This window comes from Brachyhypopomus gauderio, unplaced genomic scaffold (genome assembly GCF_052324685.1).
Source record: "Brachyhypopomus gauderio isolate BG-103 unplaced genomic scaffold, BGAUD_0.2 sc423, whole genome shotgun sequence".
NCBI classification, from domain to species: Eukaryota; Metazoa; Chordata; class Actinopteri; order Gymnotiformes; family Hypopomidae; genus Brachyhypopomus; species Brachyhypopomus gauderio.
Genome location: NW_027507244.1, coordinates 30,895 through 50,000, shown reverse-complemented (window position 1 = coordinate 50,000; position 19,106 = coordinate 30,895). Strand labels below are relative to the sequence as shown.

General features: G+C 49.1%; 1 protein-coding gene across 1 annotated transcript in view; it reads left to right on the top strand.

The window, feature by feature from the left end:
• Window positions 1-10,109, top strand: part of LOC143506179 (exocyst complex component 6B-like) — a 22,333-nt gene extending 12,224 nt beyond the window's left edge. Inside the window, exons 3-4 of the mRNA XM_076996248.1 lie at window positions 7,132-7,244; window positions 8,557-10,109. Coding sequence (XP_076852363.1) covers window positions 7,132-7,244; window positions 8,557-8,683 — 240 coding nt within the window. The 3' untranslated portion in view covers window positions 8,684-10,109. The remainder of the gene's footprint in view (window positions 1-7,131; window positions 7,245-8,556) is intronic.
• Window positions 10,110-19,106: the final 8,997 nt, after the last annotated feature.

Genomic DNA, 19,106 nt, shown 5'->3' with positions numbered 1-19,106 from the left:
CGCGGAGTCGGACAGCATCTAGAGTCTGAACCGCACTCTCTTTAACACTCCAGCTCCCGACTAGCTTAGCACAGCACGTGGGGCTGAGACCTGACAGGGAAACCTGGTACTGTTTCCTCCTTCCTACCTTCTCGTATTACCCCCTGTCTGCTAGCTACCCCCCCCCCCCCCCCACACCACCACCACTACCACCCACCTTTGTCCTGCCCTTACTTTGAATATTATGAAATTTCCTCGCTACAATATCAACTGCCTCAAGATACCCACGCTCTGAGATCCCATATGATCTTAATCCCTTCATTTTTGCCCCTTGATTTCACCCCCGCCACCCCACACACGTTCTTACATTCCCCTCCCTCTTCCTTTTCTCAATATGTCCTCCCTGTGTCTGATTATGGGCTGATGGAAAGATCGCTTTACCTGTTTTGCCTCCTTATGACCTCAATTTCAACTCTCATTGCCTTCTTACCGGAAAGCCTGATGGGTTGTAGGTCATTTACAAATGCCAATTCCATTGCCAGTTAGACCTGTAAATTGGTGAATTCCAATGGGACAACAAGCCCCGACTTGACCTTTATTGTCTTAAACGAGCGACTCTCTCTCTCTCCTGCTTTCCTTTTCTGGCGTCTGTTTATCTGTTTATCTTTATGCTGTGGTGACCGTGAGTAAGTGGAATTTAGTTAGCGGCCTTTCTATGACCCTTAGCACCGGGGATATCAGAGTTCATATGCACAGAGATGGTGCGGCACTGCCGTGTTTAAAGAGGTTCCACTATCTGATCTTGCTTGTATCCATTATGCCTTTCTTGTTTTGTTAAAGCAAAGATGCCTAATCTGAAAATAGCCTGTGTACATTCACATACCATCTTCATTGTTTCACCCGAGTTGAAAAACGAGCTTTACTTTGTCCAGTTCCTTCAATTCCATTTCAAGTAAAAAAAAAAAAATGTCTTTTATAATTAATATGATTGTGTATACACCCTTTTGTCGCTGTCTGATTCCTGGAAGCAATAACAAAATATTCTAGTTTTTAGAACCATCTGTCCCCCCCTCCCAGAATGTCAGGATTTTCCCAAGACTGTGTGCTCTTTCGAAGACTTTGTCCACATTCTTCACACTCTTACAGCCACTTTTACTTTCAGTCTTGTGTAGAAAGCAAACAAACTCCCCTGTAGTGATAATGATGATTTGTTACTGAACTCAACACCACCTGTTCTTCACACTTTCTGCTCATTTATCCGAGCCCTATCATATTACCCACTTGACCCATGTAATTTTCAGTACCCAACATGCTCAGCAGCAGTCTGGCCCCTCCTCCGTGTTGCGAGGGCACCTGTCAGTCAAGCGTGTTGTGCTCGTCGTTCCTCTTTTGGCCGACACGCTCGTGACCAGCACGCCGCTCTGACCGTCCCATCGCACTGTTGCCCCTGGCGATAACTCTGCCTCGCCTGAACGGACAGGAAGGTGAGCGGGAGGCCATGTCTTCCCCAAGTTAATTCATACTCCCCTCCGTGTCAAACCCTTATTAATTATCGGCAGTTCCTGCAGCAAAACACACCCGAGCAAACAACGGAGCCATCGGCGGTCCTTTTCCTCCTTCTCCCCGCTGATCCACCTGCCACGTCGTTGGCGAATGTTCCTCCTGGCGCAGCAAGTGCGTTTACGCTCTGCCGCGACCCCTGACGACCCATGTCGAGTGTCTTTTTCTCCTGACCGTTCCCATGGCGGGTTGCGGGGCACGGCCCGCCTCACTTCCGAATCGCCATTCTGTCGCTCCGGCGATGACCGCCCCGTCGCAGCGGACAGGAAGGTGAGGGGGAGGTCGTGTCTTCCCCAGGCTAATTCATGCTCCCCCTGTCAAACACCCATGAATTACGGTCTGTGACTGTACCGCGCGAGTGTCAAAACAAACCCAGCCACGGTGTGTGAAGGAGCAGCCTCTTCCCCTCGCAAACCTGCAGCCATTATACCTTGAACAGCACCTGGCCGCCCACGCACACGTTCACACGTGAACTCCAGAACCTTACCTATTTTTAACCAGCCCTCATTCTTCACACGTTCACCTATTTCCTTTCGGTTCCTTTCCCTTTTGTCCTTGCGTTTTTAGAGCAGACATATTGGATGAATGAGGTGAATGTGTTTCATATTGAATTAATTTTTACCAAACTTGCGTTTATCTGTTGAGCTCATATGGCTGCTGTTCGAAGACCACAGAGTCGACGTTTCTCACGTCCCCGTGCGTTTCAAACCCCTCCGGTGCGCACAAACCCGTTCCATGAGTATCCGTGATGGCACCTCTATGGTCTGCGTGACCGTTACAGCACACCGCTGCCCTGCTGATAATTCTCACGGGTTTGGAGAGCACAGGAAGGTGAGTTTGGGGCCGCTGCTTCCCCAGGGCGGGGCCACATCTCCTCAGACCGACTGGCCCCAGGAACTGGGCTGTTTTCACTTGCTCCTGATGTGCCTAGTTAACAGAGCATGGAGGCCTGATAACACGACAGTGACCCAAGTGTGGGTTCACCACTGAGGCACTGTGCACCAGTCAGGGTGAGCGTACACCACCGAGGCTGTGCTGTTGGAGCTCGTCCTGATTGGCTACTTTGCAGTTGATGACGGTTTGGACAATCTCTTTAAATACAAGTGGATCGTGTTGCCCATTTTCCTTTCTAGAACAAGTGACGGGGTTTGCTTGGGATACAAAATTAAAACAAAAAAGTAATATCCATTGAGGGCAGCCATGGCCTGGTGGTTAGGGAACTGGTCTTGTGATGTCGTGGGATTCCCAGACCTGAAGTCATGACTGAGGTGCCCCTGAGCAAGGCCCTTAACCCTCAATTGCTCACTTGTATAAAAATGAGATAAAAATGTAAGTCGCTCTGGATAAGGGCGTCTACCAAATGTCATAAATATAAATGTAAAAAACAAAACAAAGACATAGAAACCCAGAGTTTAAGTGCTACTTAAAATAAAAATTTGTAAATACACTAATGCTTTCAATGTCTGTAAAGAGCACTTCTAACTTTGCTAATTTTTAAAGTTGAAAAAGACAAAAAGAGAGGATCGAACCTCTTGATGTGCATCATAAAACTGAGATGTCTCACACTCAGGTCTGCATATGTAATCAGTCATTTAGGTGACATGGAACAGACCTTCTGCGCAGTTGTAATTCTCTACTCCGTAAGCCATCATTGTGGTATTATCTATTGTCTATAGCCCAGCCTTGTTCATTCATCGTTTTCGGCTTTTTGTTTCTTGCTCCAACCGTCTCTCGCTCTCGCTCTCTCTCGCTTTCTACATCCCTCCTTCTCTCTCTCCTCTCTCTGGAGTTGTACTAGCTTATATTAAGAAGTGACAGGTTGGTCCCCAAGATGATTCTACAAAGTTTCTTTCATTCTGTTCGTTCATCCCCTCCCCCTCTTTTCTTCTCCACGTCAGTACTAGAAGGTCCAGTCACATCTCTGTCCTCTCGTCTTTGTGGTCAACACACACACACACACACACACACACACACACACCTCCTTTAAGCCTACACTTATCTTGTTTTTGAGTGACAGGACCTGACTCTCTCTCTTGACCCCTGTGAGTCTTTATCTCATTGAGAATGTGCGATTGACAGCGCGGGGGAAAAGTGCACGTCTGGTTGCGGATAAAGCGTGTTGACTGACGGCCCTCCTACCCAAGTTCTCTCACCAGGACTGGGTGGACCCTCCACCTTGCCGTGCTTCCAGCGCTGCATCTGAACCTATCCCTAGAAGACAGGAGCTTGAACTTTGTCTAACCCTAGATAACCTCGCTGGATAACCTTTGACCTTGGTGGAGTACCATCGTTTTAACTGAAATAATGGTTGTGCTTCCTCTGCTCTAAGGGCCGATAATGCTTATCTCCGTCCTACCCAGACCTTCATGCTGAGTGATGCTTCTGTCGCCTTCAGACACACACACACACACACACACACACACACACACACACACACACACACACACACACACACACACACACACACACACACACGCGCACACAGAGCTGCTAAGTGGTTTCACTTAGCACAGCTTTTTTCTCTCCCCCGTGGTTCCAGCTTGGGCTCTAGACCTCTTGGTGTGTCTTGGCCCAGGTCAGTGTTCAGATAAGATTAGGCATTGTCCCTTTGGTCTTGCGCAGATGTCTGAGCAGCCCACCACAGGTCCAGGCCTAAGCTGCACTGGCATGTGCTCATATTTACAAGGCGGCAGGAAGAATGTTGTTGGTTTGAGGCCGTGTCGATTGACACTGTGACAAGAATGCTTGAGCTGATGTCAGGCATTCCATAAGCTGACCAAGCAAGCTTCTGATACCCATCATTTATGGGCTGTGAACATCTTGCGCTCTGGGCAAATATAAAATAAAAATAAAACCAAAGACCTTCTTGGACGCAGGACATATGGAAATGCGGGTGATTTTCTTTGATATTTGTGAAGGCTCAAACTTATTTCTCCCCGTTTCTCTAGTCTTGTTATCTAAAGTAACGGTGCTGTAGTTATCTAAGATGTGTAGTAATCACCAGTGAATATTGGACTGGATTTCAAAGCTCTTGGTGTTCATGCTCTTGTATTGCTTGTGCACTCACGCTCTCTGTCTCACGTGCTCTGCCATTCTCCATCTCTCTCTGGTATTATCTGTTTTCATTATCCCAAAGTCTTGAAGCTGTTTTGGATCTTTTTAACTGGGACTATTGGTACCTCATGTTCAGTAACTGGGCACAATAGGTTTTTTTAAGTGTCTGGACTGGGTTTGCTCATCGTTCACATTTACGGCTTTGCACTTTGGACTTGTGCTTTTCATGATTCGTCCAACTAAAAGACATTTAATAGACAGTGGAGCTTTATTTGGTGAGAGTCTCCCCATAATCCACACACCTGGGCCTTAAAATCTCTCTCTCTCTCTCTCGGTGCTTGAGTCAGGTGATGTGTGATAGTGGGCAGAATATGGTTACTGTAGGCTGACCTCTGTCTTCTCTTCTGGTTGTCATTTTTATCGTCGTTAAGTTGAGCTCGGGTCTGCAGAGGCCAGAGAATGCACTAAACATACACACGGAGGGCCTTGTGCCTGGCAGAGGTGGGCCAGAGAGGGGAAGAGACCCTCGGGGGGGTGGACGGGTCGCAGGAATACACTAGACGCAGAGACTTAAAGATGAAAAAGGGAGGGGAGAAAGTGTCAGGGTTACTCAGAAGTGAGTGTGGATGGGAGAGGGAGGATGGAACAGAATGGAGAGATTTGCATGACTGCTGTGTGAGAGGATCAGGGTAGCGGAAGCATGCATCAGCACTTGCCCTCCATGACCTCAATAAGTCATACCGAAAATTCACCCTATTGGTCCATGATTCATAAGCTGCTCTCGGTAGCCAAGCAGGTGTGTACTGTGTTAACAGAGCGTCCGTAGCCGTTACATAACCTTCTCCTTCCTTCTTTTTTTTGTTTTGTTTTGTTTTGTTATTCCCCAGAAAGCGCTCTTTGATTTATAACGCTGGTTGAGCTGCAAATCAAATCTGGTGTTTTCAAAGCGCCGAAAAAAGGCAACAGGACTGGGAGGATAAAAACAGACGGTGAACTCCACCACCCCCGCCCACCCCCCCCCACCTCCCAAAAACTATTAACCGTAATAGTAATTCCCCCAGCGTTCCAAACAAATAAATACAGCAGTCGGAATAAGCATTAGGAGTCCTTATCCAAACGCTGGGGCGCGAGGCGGAGGGAGTGTGTGTGAGCCGGGGTGAAGATGAGGGCACGAGGGAAACCAGGTCAGCGCTACAGCGTGCAGCGTCATGTTTTGTTTTGCCCCCCCCACTCTCTCTCTCTCTCTCTCCATCATTCTTTCTTTTGGAAGAATGAGAGGAAGCGATAATCCGTGTGGGGGGGAGGGGGGGCACACACACCCACCGGCCAGCCGAGCCCACTGTTTGTACAGCCAGAGAGGAGTGCGGGGCCGATAACACCAGTGCAAGGGGTCACGGCGAGGTGAACGTGGAAAAGCCGAATGGAAGTTCACGGGGAGGTGAAGGTGGAGTGTGGAGGAGCGGAGGGAGAGGTGAAGCGTGGGGCAGGAGTGCGCAGCTGTTGACGTGCGGGCAGAACACAGCCGACAACGTTGGAGTCCGTGTGTGCCCACCGTGTTCCTCTCCCCCAGTCTCCTGTTGTTGTTGTTGTTGTTGTTGTTGTTGTTTCTGGTGGTGGGGCTGCGTGAATCAGCCCTGCAGGACGAGACGGTAGAGATGCATCTGACAGGGAGATATGCAGGCAGATCTCACACTGGGGTGCCTTATCTGCTGCTGCTTCAGGACACGGCGGTCTGCTGGCACTTGTGTGTGTGTGTGTGTGTGTGTGTGTGTGTGTGTGTGTGTGTGTGTGTGTGTGTGTGTGTGTGTGTGTGTGTGTGTGTGTGTGTGTGTGTGTGTGTGTGTGTGTGTGTGTGTGTGTGTGTGTGTGTGTGTGTGTGTGTGTGTGTGTGTGTGTGTGTGTGCTGTTGTGGGAGATCATGAACGTTAGCCTGCAGTCTTTTGATGCTCTTCATGTGCTGAACTCTTGATCAGAGAGGATTCTGCTCATACATCCCACCATCTCTGTTGCACACACACACAAGGGTATTTTGGCTACAGAATATGCACTTTTGCATCTGCCGCTGACTAAATATGTTGAGTATTTATATCTGATGCAACACTTTAGCAAATCTCTTGGGGTGTGTGTGTGTGTGTGTATGAGAGAGAGAAATGTGCTGTGTGGTTGTTGTGGTACACTGAAGGTGGCAGGTTTGGAAAGGGCCTCGGCAGGTCAGTAGCTGTCCGGTCAGCCACGGGTCATTACTGGGTCAGGCCCGGGTCAAAGGCAGTCCAAAACATCTCGACACTCCGGGTGAAGTGTAAATGGCTGTTCTCCCCCCCCCCCCCTCCAGCTTTGTGATGTTTCTCTCCCCTCCACCTCCCCGCTAATCTCATTTTAGAGGCCCTGCTCACTTACATAACACTGGCAACAGTGAACCCAGCTGCCCAGCTCAAGCTGCAAGTGGGGGGTTGATGGCGTCACACTGATCTTGGACTGCTTTGATGAACTTTAATGATCTTTTTCTCCACGCTTTCCCCCTGTCCATCACCACGTTAGCTGTTGGATCTCTTCACCCAGTGGGACTGGTCTACGTACCTTGCCGACTATGGACGTCCTTCCTGCAAGTACCTGAGGGTCAACCCGCACACCGCCCTCGCCCTGCTGGAGAAGTGAGTCACGCAGTCGTGCACACACACACACACCCCGCCGTGCCGCAGGGGCTCTGCACACGCCACACGCGCGCCTCTCTGGTTTGTGTGTCACTCATGCACATGTCAGTGTTGTGGTGCTCGGCCCCTTCTGACCTCTTCTTTCTTCCTCTTTCATCACTCGCTTCTGTTTGAGCAGGATTTCTCGAGCGTAAGTACACGAGTGTGTGTGTGTGTGTGTGTGTGTGTGTGTGTGTGTGTGTGTGTGTGTGTGTGCGTGTGCGTGTGTGTGTCATTTTGGCATGCACTAGTGCATTTAGAAATGTGTGTGGGTGTGCATGGTGATAGTTGCCTTGTCTAGTGTTCCTTGTGGTGAGAGGATGTTGGTGTTTGGGTGACTATAGAACATCGCAGTGCTCAGTTATACTGGGAGCTTTTCCCCCCCCACTGGTAATTCTAGAGTCTCCATCACTTCACCTCCCACACACACACACACACACACACACACACACACACACACACACACACACACACACACACACACACACACACACAGAGAGAGAGAGTGAGAGTACACACACACACACACACAGAGAGAGAGAGTGAGAGTACACGGGGCCCGCAGTCACACTGCTTGCAGGAACGCTCCTCTTCCTGTAGTTATGAACTAGTGGACTGAGATGGTGAAAACCACTGAGATTCTCACTTTGATCACTCCGTATTTACTCAAAAAATGAACCGACCAGTTGTACCAAGATGTGCCAGATCACCTTCATATCCCCACTCTCCAAGACCCAGATACCCTGAGTCCCGGGTCCGGTCCGACGTCGGGAACCGCACTGAGAGTTCTGCCCTGGCCCAGTGGTCTCCTTAGCAGCCAGTGTGAGCAGCTGGCACAACACTGCTCCAAACTGGGCAGAGTGTACCGGTGCCGGTGACGTTGTCAGACTCTATCAGACTCTGGGGTGATGCTATCAGACTCTGTTGTTGGTGATGCTACACGTGGAACAGTTTCCACTGTCCTGTGCTGGCGGTCCCCCTTCTAACCCAAGTTGCTTTCGGAGGTCGTCATGGGAACACAGCCCCGTGTAGGCGTGTGGCACGAGGAGGAAGCCATGTCGTGTGTTAAATTCCCCTACTGCGTTAAATTCCCCTTCTGTGTTACAGTAAAACTATCTTTCCGTCTGTTTAAGTTTTCCTTTGCTTTATTTATTTTTCCTGTGTGGTTGGCTGCAAGCGTGTGGGAGACGTCAGGTGTGTGTGCACGGAGCCCTGACGCCCTGCTGGTTCCTCGGGTGGTTCTTCTTCTAATCTCCTCTCGTTTCTTCTTCAGGATGAAGGACAACAGTCGCAAAAACAACATGTTCTCTCAGTTCCGCAAGAACGATCGTGACAAACAGAAGCTCATCGACACCGTCGTCAAGCAGCTGAGGAACCTCATCGCCTCCCACCAATCCTGAGGCTGCGTGCCGCCGTGTTTCACCCAGCCCCGCCCCCCACCGGGCCCCACCGGGCCCCTCCGCTACCAGAACACCTAGATCAAGGGGTTGACTTGCACTAACGTACACACTGGTGCCATGAGTCTTATAAAACAAGTGTGCCTCACTCTGGTGTGCCTCACTCTGTGGCATATCTCCGTGCCTCACTCTGGTGTGCCTCACTCTGTGGCATATCTCCGTGCCTCACTCTGGTGTGCCTCACTCTGGTGTGCCTCACTCTGGTGTGCCTCACTCTGGTGTGCCTCACTCTGGTGTGCCTCACTCTTATTGTCTTCCTCACCAAGTGAACCCTAGAGCTGCCCTCCTTTTTTTGATTGCCTGTTCTTTTGACTATTTTTTTATTTTTAAATGCTGTTTCTGTGAGACTCCTCACAATCTATTCATACGAGACTGATGGCTTTGTAACGCATCCTCTGTCTCCGTGTTGCTTTGTACAGTTAAGGGAATCTGCTGAACTGGAACTAACTAGTAGTCTCTCCTCAGAGTTTAGAATAACACTGTTATGGCCTGTAAGTAGAATCTGAGGCAGAAGCGTGCGGTGTAGGCCTGTCCACAGGGACGTGAACAGCTGACTCCTCATGAAAAGGAGCTACACGGATCAGCTACGACCTGCAGACAGAGCTCCTTGTGCTGAGGAAGAGCTGGTTTCTTTTGTCTTTCATTTGACACACGCATGGGTGAATGCGTCTTTGGTTCTTAACCACCCATTCTGCTTACGTTTTCATTTCTAAATGTGGGTGCAATATTACTTTAAATGTTTTTCAAGGAGAGAAGGAATTAGAAAATTTCATAGCAGATTGTATTGTAAAAAAAAATGGAGGGTGTAGTTCTCTTATACACGTGAGTGTGTGTGATTGAGAGAGAACATAAACCCTGTAAAAGGGATGTATATCAAAACCTAAAGGGATTATTACTGCACTCTCTCCTTATGTTTTAGGAGACTGTTGTGGTGTTTGAACTCGTGTGTATTTCACTGGATGCTGTTCTCTGCTCATGCAGTTCTCTGTGCCTTGACTTCCACACTTCCAGATTGAATGTAGTGTCTCCTGCACTGCACCTGGACTTAGGTTTGCGACCAAGCTTGTGTGTGTGTGTGTGTGTGTGTGTGTGTGTGTGTGTGTGTGTGTGTGTGTGTGTGTGTGTGTGTGTGTGTGTGTGTGTGTGTGTGTGTGTGTGTGTGTGTGTGTGTGTGTGTGTGTGTGAACGCAAGGCAACACATGTGAGCATGCTTCTCTTGTAGTCAGTTGTGCCTGCACATGAAACATTTGCCTTTGTTTTTTGCTGCATACAGGTGTACTGTACATACTGTAATGTTAAACCACTAATGAATTCCTTTACAATACTAATAAAGCCTAAAACAAATGCCAAATAAACAAGCCACATCTTAGCTATGAGTGCAGACTCTTATTTGTTTTTCTGCAGTTGTGAAATGACCCTCTGTCCCCAACTCAATTCTGCCGCCCTTGCGGACTCTAAGGTGGACACCAGATGACCTGTGGGACCCTGCTGCGTTCAGAGTTTGTGACCTCAAGGACGTTGTGGGTCGTGGAACAGCCAGCATGTTCATTTATTTCATATAGCATTTGCCTAAGGGCTCCCACCAAAGGGGGACAGGGCAACAGTGCACTGGACAGTCCATCCTAATAGATGAGAGACTCTGTAAAAGCTGTGACTGGGAGGAATGTGAACCCAGTTTGCGTTTGAGAAATCTATAAAGATTATAAGGGTATTCACTTAAACCTTCAAGTGTGATTGCAACCTAGATGTATTAAAACATATTTTGAGCCGATCAGTAACCACAAACAGGATGCTGGATGATTTTAGCCAGATGTTACACAAGTGTCTGTTTCATTCAAACTTGATTTGATAACTGACCCATTACATTACAATTTACCTAACATAAGCGTCCAGATCCACACTGCAGTGGAGGGGACAGAGTTGGTGGCTTCCTCTGACTTAAGAACGTATGAAACGCCACCCGTAATCGTGATTTTAAAGCAGCGCCTATTCGTTAGCAGGAAAAGAACAACACAGCGATAAGCTGGGAGAAGATTTGCATTTTTCACATTATATTGCAATCAGATTCTAAATGTACATGCCCGTTCAGTCTTATCAGTATGTGGGATTATCAGGGACAGAGATTAAATGATTTTAACAGCCCTTTGATGTACTGCAACACATTAAATTGTGCGTTGTGCTGGTGAACTTCCCCTCCTGTTGTCCAGGGTGCTAGGAAGTGTCGCTGAGAAACCAAATGTTAAACGACTTTGTATAAAGTCACCCATAGAAAACGCCCAACCTTCTGTGTGAATGTGTGTTTCTTCAAAAGGGTGTGTGGCAGCATCATAGACAGGTCAGAACAAAGCTTTGGGACTTTCTATCTCTGTGCAGTCTAGTTAGACTTCCCCCCTAAATTCCTCTATGTTCACACAGATGTAGGTAAAATGGTGAAACCGGGGTCGCAGTACTGTATTCCTAGTTCTAGGACGAGCGCCGCATCCGTACCCGGTGGAGGGGACTGTGGTTCTGAGTCCTGACGCTCTCCCAGGTGAGGTGTGTGTAATCGGCCCCCACGTGGAATGAGGTGGGAGGCTGAGGAGGTGAAGGGAGAGGCTCTCTTCTCTGGGCCTGCTCGGCCTACGCTGCCTCCCCAACGCCCCTGCTGCCCCCGCACTCCTGCTGCCTCCCTAACGCCCCTGCTGCCCCCAACACTCCTGCTGCCTCCCCAACGCCCCTGCTGCCCCCAACACTCCTGCTGCCTCCCCAACGCCCCTGCTGCCTCCCCAACGCCCCTGCTGCCCCCAACACTCCTGCTGCCTCCCCAACGCCCCTGCTGCCTCCCCAACGCCCCTGCTGCCCCCAACACTCCTGCTGCCTCCCCAACGCCCCTGCTGCCCCCAACACTCCTGCTGCCTCCCCAACGCCCCTGCTGCCCCCCAACACTCCTGCTGCCTCCCCAACGCCCCTGCTGCCCCCAACACTCCTGCTGCCCCCAACACTCCTGCTGCCTCCCCAACGCCCCTGCTGCCCCCCAACACTCCTGCTGCCTCCCCAACGCCCCTGCTGCCCCAAACGCCCCTGCTGCCCCCAACACTCCTGCTGCCTCCCCTGCTGCCCCCCAACACTCCTGCTGCCTCCCCAACGCCCCTGCTGCCCCCAACACTCCTGCTGCCTCCCCAACGCCCCTGCTGCCCCCCAACACTCCTGCTGCCTCCCCAACGCCCCTGCTGCCCCCCAACACTCCTGCTGCCCCCCCCACATGCTTCCGCTTGGGCTTTCCTGCTCTCCCTCCTCCTTCATGTCCGTATTCAAGTTCGCTGTCTGGTTTCTCATGCCGGACAGCAAGCCCCCCTGCCTTGTGTGTGTGTGTGTGTGTGGAGGGCATCGCTGAACTGTAACAACACAAACACACCCCTCTTTCTCACACACTCGTCCTCTTGTGCAGAAGCGCTTCCATGACCCACCATGGTGGCGGAGCGCCGCGTGTGTTTTGAGCTCGTCGGGCGAAACAATTCTCTTTTTTTTGGGGCTCACTTGAGCGCAACGTCTTTTTTGTGTGCGGGCCGGCAGCGAGCGGTGCCAGGAAACGGATGACGGGCGCTTCGCTCCACTTCCTTCCACCACTGATGTCCAGCTCAGAGGACAGAGGCTTGGAAGCTCCTTAATAATTCCTCAAGAATTACCACACTGGGCAAAGAAACACTTCACACGAATCACATGGACACATGGGAATTGAAATTTGAGGCAGAGACTCAAGATTTTAATATGCCTTGAGTATCTGTCGAGGTTTTTGTTTAGAATAATTGTTAAGAAGACGTATGATGTAGTAACCTTGCTAAGGTGTCTGGTTAGGCTGGTCAGTCTTCCTCTGGTGTGTGCAGGTTTGCTGGGCTTGCGTGGTATTACACCAGTCTTGCCAACCCTCGGCTGCTTTGCCACACGGGTGCCGAAGCAGCCGCTGGCCAGATTTGGCTCTGTCTGCTACGATGAGCCCTCTTGAGTGATTCTGCATGACTACCTGAGCACACACCAGTGGGTAAGCGTGTATGCCTTACTGAGAGGGAGAGCGTAGATTGCTTCGTGTTTGCTCAGTGTTGTTTGGACCTCACATTTTGGATGTTGTCATCTGTATTCACGTCTCCAGCCTGGCCTGTCCTCCACTGAGAGAAAGAAGTGCAGCTACATTGCAGATCCCGAGACGCTAACAACTCCACAATGCCATTGAGCTGCCAGTGAGATTTCTGTCCATGATTGTGTGTCTGGTCAGGGCTGAGGAGAAGGGCAGCGTGTTTGTGTGTGCCGATCTTGCACATTCTTTTGCTGCGTGTTTGTTGAGGTCATTCACGTTCATTTCTTGAGCACATTTTTGGGGGGTTCTTTTTGTGACCACAGGTCCGGCTTTCATCACAAGCAAAAAAACCTAACTAGTGACCCGCACTAATGATTTAGAGTGGGAAAACATTCATTTTAGTCTTTTTTTCATAATTGTTTTTCATTCCAGAATGGCCTCTTCCTGGTTTGAACCTCCCCATGATGTTGATGTGGAAGATGTTCATGTGCTTGGATTGAGTGCCTTTCAAATAGAAGTTACTATTCATTTGTAGTATAACAATGGTCCTCTTTCGATTTCACCGAGAGCCATTTCTGTCAACACCATTTCTGAGAACTTCATGTTTCCTGATGAATCCACACACGTATTTCACAGGAAGACAAGTCATTGTGAAATGCTGTGGCTTCCTGTTAAGGCTTTGATAACAACAACAACAAAATAATCCCATAGAATTAACATCTGCGTTGTAATCTTCTCCTATAATCTATTTATGGATCCATCTCGACTGATTAGGCGCTCCAGTGAAGTAAAAATATGAGCATTTTCATTTCCTCTCCAGCCGAACTGATTCTGGTGGTCCTGGCAGCCGTGATGAATTCACACGTGTTCCTGAGGTAACGAGCCTTTCGCAGCAGGCGCGCGCGCTGTGAGTCAGAGACGCTGTTTACAAACGGGAGCGGAGCCGCTCGTGCCGCCTCGAGCCCAGGGAGGGAGCCGCGAGCTTCCGCGCGCTCGTGAGCGCTCGGGAGTGATGCTGCACGAGCGCCGGTTCCTCGCCGGCTCCCCGCATGAATCAGAGGGGGAAATCTCCAAAGGCGAGTGACTCAACGCGGCCCGTTAAAAAACGAGTCACTTTCTGTGTGCGTCTACGTCGACAACACTAACGGTCGTGTTTTTGATGTGTTGTTCCTGCTCCTCTGTTCGCTGCCTGTGCGCTAAAAGAGCTCTCAGGTCAGGAGAGGTCAGCGTCTTGGCGGCTGACCGTTGCGGCAGGGTCCGGGGGGGGGGGGGGGGGGGGGGGGGGGTATACGAACTAGCGTGCGGCCGATCTGGACCGTGATGTCCTGCACAGATACGGCCTCTGCTGATAGACCTTTGTCTCAGACGGAAGGCTGTTAAAAATAACCGCGGCTATGTACTCCTGGTGGTTGGCGTGGATGGTTTTTGTTTTGTTTTTTTTTGCTGCAAGCGCGTGTGCACTTGGCACCGAGCTAGACGAGCGTCACACACAACAGAGGGACGGTCTCTGTTTTTGCATAGTATCTGCCATGAGACCATATCAGTGTGACGAGGATCTAAAACAGGACCTTCTGAGCACGCTGGCATCCATAAAAAAAATTAGCTGTGAAGCCACAGACTGTGTGGTACTAATAGTGGGCTCTCTTCACCTGTCTCCATCCCTCTCTGTCTGTCTCTCTTATGCTGGAGGTGATGCTGATAAAGACTGTGGCCCTGTGGTTTAAATGCACACTAACCACTCAGTGGCTTAAAGTGACAAACGTGATCGTTGTAGCTTGCACTGTCTGACCTTACATACAGGTTCATACACTGCAGTGTTTTCCGTTGGAGAGTATGTTTTTAAATGTAGAATAGCAGCATGCTGAGGAATTTGATTTGTAGCGTCTCATGTTCATGTTGTCTAGCACTAGTTTGTGGCTTACGGTTCTTCCAAATAAACCTTAAAAACCGTTAAGCAGATTTTGTATACTGGGCTTCACAAGTTCTGATCGTATAGTGTGCTGAATGGCGTGAGCAGAGGAGAGTGAGACGTGGGAAGTGTGAGGCTTAGAGGGAGACACGACAGGCAAGACAGATGAGACAGGGGAGAAGAGTGGAGAAAGTGCAGTGAGAGTGTGGGAGAAGATGGAGTGATAGTGGATGAGCGGACAGACAGCAAGCGTGCGTCCTCCTCTCCTCAAATGAAGATGGATGGGGGGAGGCCACCCTCCCTCTCTCCCCACTCTTCCCAGGTTATTGATGGGCTCCTGGGGTCAAAGGTTACAGTAACAAAAACCTGGTTTCCTCTGTGCGCTCTGTGTATTTGCCCCTGCAGTCAAATTGTTTTGGGGATTCTGAGGGGGGGGTGGTGGTTGGGAGAAGGAAGTGGGGGGGGGGGGGGGGGGGGTCCAAAGCCTCCCTCACACACACCCACCCACCCATACACACAAACACACTTAGTTCAGCCACTGGGACGTCCTGCAGGGCCAATACATCATGCCAGTGACATGGGTTGTGTGTATATTTGCATGCTTAAATGCATGCATATATATTGGTTTCAAAGAGAGACAGACTCTGGATAAATGTTTAGCTGAGGCTAGATGTGTGTGTGTGTGTGTGTGTGTGTGTGTGTGTGTGGTGGGTGTTGGGCTCCTTGGTCATGCTAATAAGTGCTGTCCCCACACAAAGTCAGTAGCCAGTGGGGGTGATCATTGACCCATCCATCTCCATCCTTCAAGCCAACGAGCTGTTCAATTACTCTCCGATTTACTGGTCCCCCAGTGATCTGCTTTGACTGGAACACTGTCTGTGGACTTGATTACTATCAATCATCTGGAATGCTGCCTTGAAATAATACCAGCTTTCAGGACCTCGGTCTCTTTTTCACGTGAACCACACATCTATCTGTGTCTGTTGGCATGCTTGTTAATGCATGGCTTTATTTCACAGGAATATGGCCCTATTGTTTTCTTTTCAGTGTCAGTAACGAACCTGTGGCAGCTTACATCCATCAAGGGACGTTCATTCAGTGATGTGTCGATACAGAGTGCTTACAGAGTTTCGGTGGTTTTTACAGACTAAAACAGCTATAAGATCAATAAATGCTAGTTCTGACAGCATGCTTGGTAAACTGGAAAAAATGACAAAAAATGGCATGTTTCATATTTCGTTACAGTGATGGAGAGAAAGTAGATTAGGCCAGAGATCACACATTCTATTCTCCCGTTGTTTATTCACAGTGTCCAGACCTCCACCAGGCAAAGGGAGATACAGCATATTGAATTTCTGGGTGGAATGTAGTTGTTCGGAATTCGGTTAGATTAGATTTGAACTTGCTTGGTTTTCAGATTCTTTTGGATCTTGTTACTCTCCAAATGTCGATATCTGTATTACAGACGTTTGCTCTGAAATCAAAACCACTCCTTTTTATACTTGTGATTCCATTTGATTTTATTTTTAAGCATCGTGATTCAGGGATTTAGCAGTGGTCTTCATTTTGTTCCTTTTCCCCCTTTGCCAAGTTTAAGGGTAAACGGCCAAAATTCCAGGGATAATAGATGTTCATGATGCATGTTACAAACGTTAAGAAATTTACTATAAATAGTCGCTTTTTTCTCAAGAAATCGGTTTATCTCCAAAGTGAGTCCATATGTTTCGCGTCTCTCTTCCAGTAACTCGGCGCTGCTCCGTTTTGGACAGCACCCAACCGTGTAAGGGAGGCTAAAACAAAATAAAATGATAATGGTTTTTATAAGGGGAAAAGGTTTAACTTCAACTTTCTGATCTCATTTCCAAGCGTTTATGTAGAATTAAAGTGTCCAGTGATATTAGGGTAATTGCTGTGTACAGGGTCTTTTGATCGAGTGAAGAAAGGGGGTTCCATATGGGTTAGAATATGGATTCCCTTTGAGTTTGATGATGGTAAACTCTCAAAAAGAAGAACACTAGTGAGGGAGTGAGTGAGGGAGTGAGTGAGGGAGTGAGTGAGGGAGAGAGGACCAGTGCTCGTGCTCGGGCTACTGTTGGTGGTGGCTGACATCATAGTAGAAGATCAGAGAACCTACACGGTTTCTGTTCCGGAGTGTCTCCAGGTTTAGATCAGCGGGTTTCATGAATGAACAAAACGATCAAGGACTAACATCAGAACAGAAACTGCAGTTTTTTTGCTGATGTACTTTTATCAGTGAATTATAATATACGAATGATGACACTGTGGAAAAAGATGTTAAATGTGTTCCTTGTCATTTAATAGTAACATTACTTTTTTTAACGATTAAGCTATTATGTTAATTATTACATTACATGTGTTATTATGTATTAATTATATTGTAATATGGTGTTAAATGACATCTCCGTATGAAATAGGGCATTACAGCAGTAAGGGTGATTGGTGTGTGTTTAGTTCTCTGGAGAACACACATACACTCTTTCATGTCTTTCCCCTCTAGTTATCATATCACCATCACGTTTGCTTCTGAGGCTCTGAGGTTGTTTTAAATTGTCACTCATGTATATAATAATAATATATTTAATAATGTACATAGTTGTAGAAGCAACCCCCCCCCCCCCCCCCCCCCCCCCCATGCTGTCTTCCAGCTACGTTCAGGAGAACACCTATTTGATGAATCTGAGGTACACGTTTCCTTTGATATGCCCCAGGAAAAGCTTGTGTTACACCCCTGGGAGTATTATTATTTTTTTTTTAAGTCACACCTTCTCTTACTGGTTCTACAAAACCTTTGGAGCATTTCTTCAGTTGCGTGTAAACCTTTGAACCTCATTGGAATAGTAGGAAGTCGTCAATCTCCAATCTGCACGTGTCCCAGCATGAAAGGTTTTAAGAAAACAGCGACTCCTGTGAGGGAATATATCTAATCCGAGATTAAACCCCGCCCCGTGCCCCGTGCATTACACACCATGCTAATGCTGAGTTCTGGAGGAGTGTGTAGTGACGAGCTGTGGGAAACGCGGCCTGCTTCTGCGTGAATCGTGCAGGTTGCTGCTGCACGGGGCCCAGACGCACCCAGGGCTGGCACGCGGAACCCGTCACGCGGAACCCGTCACGCGGAACCCGTCAGCTTCTTCTATAATCACACCACCAGCAAATTCCTTATGTTCACTGTCTTGTAATCAGTTATAGATGTGAGTCTGGGTTTAAAGGGGTTTAGCCGGTGCGATGCATAGATTTTAGTCCTGGTGGCTTTACGTGATTGACACTTAGCTGAGAGCATTTGTGGAGATAAACGTTGGGGGTCAAACACTTTTCCATTAAGTGGGACTGCCTGGCTGCTGAGTGCTGGGGTAGAAATCCCACACCTTTCAGCGTTCTCCAGCTTGTAATGGTTTCTGTGTGAGGCCCCGCCCTCCTGGCAGTGCCTGGCTTGGCTGAGGTGGCACAGCTGATGGATGGCTGTGGTTGTGCCCACTGGCACACAGGCTCAACGCTGAGTGCCAGAGAGCCTGCACAGGCTTAGGCACAGCAGAGGGCCATGCCAGTGGGGCCACCACATCTCTCTCTCTCTTTCTCTCTCTCTTTTCCCTTCTCTCTCCTTCCCTCCCATCTCATTTTCAGTTAACGAGTGTGCCAAAGGGCGGCAAACTGTCTTTTATAATCCTCACCATAATTCCATTGCTTTATTGCACACTCTCACACACAGACACACACACACACACACACACACACACACACACACACGCACGAATGCGATGGGCGCACACAGAACAAAATGTGCCAGTGTGCAATCTCACTTTCTGGTACAAGAAGTGAGAAATTGAACTTTGGGGTTTATGTCTATCACCGCTGGGAAAAGGCAACGCTCCCAGCCTCTGTGTGGTGGGCTGGAGCCCCCTCACCGAAAGCTGGCTCCACCCTGCTTCAGTCATCATGGGAAAGGCAGGGTGACTCAGACCTTCTTCCAGGTATTGAGCCGCAGCGCTCTAAGCTCCGTCTCCTCCGTGACCCATCGAACTTTCTAAGATCTACAGTAGAAGCGTAGGACCAACAGACTGCTCAGGGAAGCGAATCCAGCTGCTACGTCCTGCGCGGTTACACGTTGGAGGGTGAGTGGTCCTGACCCCGATACTGGCTCGCAAAAATAGATGAGGTGGCCATCGCGGGATTAGGAACTTCCCTGTGTGGCGTCAGTGCGAGGCAGTGCATGGGCCCGTTGTTTACGTCTGCAAGCTCGTGCGTGGGATGATCTCATCTCTCGGCCTCCGTCTATATGTTGCCATTACTTCCTCCCTCTTAAGCTGTTGAACTGTGTCAGCCAGAGACAATTTCCTAGTTTATGTATGGCTGTGCTGAATCATGTCACCCGCACCTGCACAGATGAC